Source organism: Brassica napus, unplaced genomic scaffold (assembly GCF_020379485.1).
Source record: "Brassica napus cultivar Da-Ae unplaced genomic scaffold, Da-Ae ScsIHWf_1092;HRSCAF=1556, whole genome shotgun sequence".
NCBI lineage: Eukaryota > Viridiplantae > Streptophyta > Magnoliopsida > Brassicales > Brassicaceae > Brassica > Brassica napus.
In genome coordinates, this window is record NW_026014517.1 from 310,001 (window position 1) to 315,271 (window position 5,271).

The 5,271-nt window shown below is 41.9% G+C and overlaps 1 protein-coding gene across 1 annotated transcript in view; it reads left to right on the forward strand.

Annotated features, from left to right (window-relative positions):
* Positions 1 to 783, forward strand: part of LOC106441935 — a 2,092-nt gene extending 1,309 nt beyond the window's left edge. Inside the window, exon 3 of the mRNA XM_048771281.1 lies at positions 68 to 783. Coding sequence (XP_048627238.1) covers positions 68 to 783 — 716 coding nt within the window. The remainder of the gene's footprint in view (positions 1 to 67) is intronic.
* Positions 784 to 5,271: the final 4,488 nt, after the last annotated feature.

Genomic DNA, 5,271 nt, shown 5'->3' on the forward strand with positions numbered 1-5,271 from the left:
TTAAGAATTTCTGTGTGAAATTGCTTGTCTGTAGAGTAGGTCCTTAGTGTTCCGGGTGAATATGTAGGGACCTTAGTCATGGGTGGAGTGGCAGCCCATGTTCTGTTTGATTCTGGTGCATCTCACTGCTTTGTGCAACCTGAGATGATTGGAATTGGAGAATTTCAGAAAGAAGAAGAAGAAGTAAGACCGGTTCGAGCGGCTGGTGGTCAGATCATGTACACTTCAGGAAAAATCCGAAACGTCTCTATGATGATCGGGGGAGTGAACATGCCAGCCGACTTGGTCATTTGCCCAGTGAAATCATACGATGTGATCCTTGGAATGGATTGGCTGAGTAAATACAAGGCACATCTTGATTGTCATCGTGGCCGAGTTCAGTTTGAAATCGGCAATGGAAAGCTTGTCTATCAAGGGGTCAGACCGACCAATGGGAGTCTGATCATTTCAGCACTTCAAGCAAAACGAATGCTGAAAAAAGGGTGTGAGGCCTATATGGCTTCAATCACGACTGTGGAAGTCGGACCTGATGCTGAGTTGGAAGGGATTCCGATTGTAAAGGAGTATGATGACGTGTTCGAATCCTTGACAGGATTACCACCGGACCGTTCTGATCCTTTCACGATTGAGCTTGAGCCGGGTACAACACCAATCTCAAAAGCTCCGTATCGGATGGCTCCGGCTGAAATGTCGGAACTGAAGAAACAGTTGGATGAGTTGGTGGAGAAAGGATTTGTGCGGCCAAGCAGCTCGACCGTGTTCCAAAGATCGATGATAGGATGATCTGAGGACTGACTGGCCGGACTGTTGGGACGTACTGAATGGGTTTGATGATGCTAGAAAGAGCTGGCCAAAGTTGTAAGGACTTACCGTGGGTGGATGGGAGTTCTTGGTTCGGAAGTCTGATTAGTAGTGGATGGAACGGAACCATGTACCCGAATAAAGCTAGGATCTGATCTGTTTTTGAGCCAACAAAGCTCCATCAGTCGGTCTTACGCTCGGGTAATTGGACCAGGCCGTTCGATTTGCGGAACTCAGTAGTGTTCGGCCAGTTCGATGAAAATCCAAGCAAAGCGGTATTTTCGGACAGCAATGGTCGGATCCGGACAAGTGTTGTCGGATTCGGACATGACGGTTGAGCTGGTCGGCTAGACAGAGATTGTCGGAAATCAGACAAGGCAGTTAAGACTGTCGGCTAAGCTGAGATGAGCTGATTCAGTAGTATTGGTCTGATTCGGACAAGGCTGTTAGAGTTGTCGACTGCATCGGTCAGCTTCAGCTCGAGTTTCGTCTAAGTAAAACTGGCGGGAACAGTTAAGGTCCGAAAAGGGGAAAAACTCGCGCTGACATGCTTTGGAGCGCGGGGAGGCAGTTATGGACAAAGAGCCGCGTGTAAAATAAGCGGGAACGGTTATCTTTGCAGTTTCTCGGGCCTAAACCGCCCAACTGCCCATTTTAATCGTCTCCTTGGTCTTATTTCGCCATTTCTGTACGGGAAACAGAAAGAAAGAACCAGAGAAGAACTCAGAGAGAGAAAAGTCCGATAAAGAGAGAACTTTCGATATTTGGCTGGATTGATCAAGTCCGAGTCAAGAACGATCGTCTGTGGGGTGATTCCGACTGTCTGAACGTTCGAAGATCCGATGGAAACCGCTCAAGAGGTGTCAGAAGAGACCGAATCAAACAGAACATACCGACTCTAAGACAAAGGTGAGTGCGTGACCGTAGCCTATAGTACTGAATCGTAGTCTGAATGATAGGAATGTTCTATGTACTGATTGCTTGTCTAATTTGAATTATCTGCTAAGTTCTGGCTTGGTCCGAACAGTCGGTGTAATAACCCTCACGAGCAGATATAATTTTGGTCAAGAAAATTCTTTAAGATCAGTTTGAAGATTGATCGATCAGAATTTAAATAAAAATCGACACGGTGAATTAATATCGACGGGGCTGTCTTTTGGTCTAAAAACCATCTCTTGATGGTTCTGGTCGAGTGTTAATTATTATCGTTGATTTTTATTCATGCTGGGTGAGTTTATTCAGAGCAGGACGAGATTCGAATGATGAAAAATATTTAGTCGAAACAGTCCGAAAAATATCGACAAAACTCTTAAAATTATTTCTGAACAGTCACATGCTTTGCACCTTCTAGCCTACTTGCTTCCTCAGTAATTAGGTCACATGACCTACACCTACTTGCTTGCCTGCTTGCTCATTAGAAGTCACATGCTGGTCACAAGCTACTTGCTTCAGCTGCTTGTAGCTTTCTTCATGGGAAGGAAAAGTTCAGCTGCTTGTGCTGCTTGGTGTGCTGAAGCATGTCACCAGCTGTCTAACCTCATCTTTGTCTTTTGGGGGAGCAAACCCTCATCTGAAGCAACTCCTTATGATATAAAATACCCTCTTCTCTCCTCTGGACGTTCATAACCTGCAAGAAAAACCAGAGAAAAATTCAGAGAGAAAGAGTGAAAGAAGAGAGAAAAATCTGTGAGAAAAGATTCATGAAAAATTCAGAAAAATATTCAGAGAAGAGGAGTGAGCATGGACAACTCTTTCTCACCATCCTGTGACTTTAATCAGTGAGTTTTGGAGTGTTTAAGAGCTGAAGATTTGGTGTCCTGAAGTTGAGAATCACCTATGTTCTTCAGCCTTTGATTTTGATCGGTTAATTCGTGGTTAGCTTGAAGAGAGACAACCAGTCAAGTTTAATTAGTTGAGTAAAACCGTTATGTTTTGAATTCAGATGGCCAAGGAGAGTATTCGGATCAGCCGGATCCTTGTGATGGTTCTGAACCGAGAGTGATCCAAAAGTGAAGTGTGATTAGCTTGAGCTCGAGTCTAGTCTTCCTTAGCCAATCTCATGGATTTAAAGGTGAGTCTAGATAGATGATGAATGAATTATGAATGAGTATGCATGATTGCATATTGAATATGGTTGATTAATTAAGAATTAATCATGAATTAATTAAGGGATAATCATTGATTAATTAAGGATTAATCATGGATTAATTAAGGAGTAATTATGGTTTGATTGATTAAGTATTATTCCTTGATCTATATTTATATATGAAGTATATATCTAGTTTAAATACTTAAGAATAAACAAGAATAATTCTTTGAGGTTATCCCGAGCCTTAGTACTTGTTCTCAAGTACTAATCTATAAGTATTCTATTAATAAGTGTGAATCATGTGAAGTCTTATTGTATACTCACTCTCCCGAAAGTCCCGCATTGCCGTGAATTGGTCCTGCGATATGGATCAAGGTCGTGAAGACACGATGATGGGGTCGCACCCTGGAGGCCGTGTAACTGCATGCAGCGTTGGATGTTCTATCTTGGAATATCTGATGGAGATGATGGTTATATTTATTCCCCGTTAAGCTCGGTTAGCCTTGGTGGTTTTCCGGGTTTAGCATATATATATATATTAAGAGTATGAGTGATTGGTGGGTATCGTGGAGGTGATGTTTAAGATAGATTCACATGGATGGATTGAGAGGCCTTATATTAATTATGGAATATAATTCCACTGCATTCAAATGGTGTCGACTGCTCGGGATACTATTGATATGTGTTTGGGTGTGGGATTAGACTCACTGAGTAAACTAGTTACTCATGACTCATTTGATATGCAGGTAACCAGTAGGTGGGAGACCTTTACTCTAGGACAGGAAGGAACGGCATTAGCCAGCAGTAGTTTTATTATCCCTGCAAAGTCATTTTGATATATCTTATGAATAAGATTTGTAGACCGAAAACCTCGAGGTTAATTTATAACAAATTCTGTAAGATGATTTTGAATGATATATAAATAATGTTTTTTTTTAAGTACGGGTTCCATATGATATTAGTCCTTGTCCGGACGAACTAACTATCAGGTATTGCTTTCTCGGGTTGAAAAGCCTAGAGTGGTATCCGATAGGAGCGTTGGTGTTCTTTGATTGTTGGTCTAAGGTGATCGGAAGTATTCTGAGAACCTCAGATCGACCATCGAGGAACATCGACCGTGTCATTGCCGGTCATCTATGATCGGGGGTGTCACAAAGGTGGTATCAGAGCATGGTTATACGATGCTAGAATGGGACTTGTTTCAAATGTTTTTCGAGTCAACATGAGTCGCAAGGATAACTAGGATATGTTGGCTGGTTCCTTCATTTTAGAATAGATAGTCATGGGTAGTTACCTAACCTGATCTTTCATAGCAGAAGCACCAAGACAAGCTTGAACAGGTGAACCGTACTTATCGATGCTGCTATCATCATGTTCGAGATTTCTACCCTCATGGCCGGGTTCACTACCGTCCTTTTAGGAGTCATTAATGTCATGTCTTCCTGCCTTTCTTTTGAGTTCTAGTGGGGGATGCCAATTCTTTAGAGAGATATATGGGACAGAGTTGATACATCGAATATATCTCTGGACTTGTGTGTTATGAATATCAAGCTTATGCTGAGACGTACAATCACCAGAGCTGTACAAGCCAAATTGTTCTGTATTTGTTTCAAGCTTAGGATTGGACGAAGAGATGGTTTGATTGTATTACAAGATGATGGAAGCACCGGAAGCATTCTGTTTGCAATGAGACATCATGAAGCTTATGATGCAAAGAAGAAGAAGTTGGGACCACAAGATACTGAAGAAGGACTAAACCGTTCGAAGTATACTTTGGCTTGAGGCAGATTTGGGATCAAACACTCAGAGATGAATATTGACGTGGCCGTTGTTAAGAAATAACAAGAAGGATTTGGCAGCAAGCTATTTGGAGATGAACGCTTTGTTGGTCGAGAGTCAAGAATTACTTCACAGAGTTGAGTTCGAGTTGGACAGATTTCATGAGTTCAGGAAGTAGTATTTTCTACACAAGCATCGAGATACGTGGTCGAGTGAATTGGATTCATCGATTATGGTTTGGAGAATAAGCAAAAGATCATACGAAAAATCTTTGGGAACTTAGCCAAGAATTTTGGAATAGATAAAAGACCATGGAGTTTCAAAGCTTCGAGGAGATGTTAGAGTATGACGTGAATGTTAAAGAAGCTATTATTGCTGAAGAAGTTAACCAAGTCATGCAGACCGTTTATTTTCCAACCGCTGCAGATCAAAGATTAAGATCGAGGACCTTGAGCCGTTATGGTTGTGACTAGCAAAGACAGAATGGTCGTGATTGTCAAAGTTTGGGAAATCCTGGAACGTTTGCATCATTCGCGCTTTGGTGGTTCTTGTGAAGAGTTAGGAATTTAGGTTACCCTTCCTCATGAAGTTACCCGATCTAC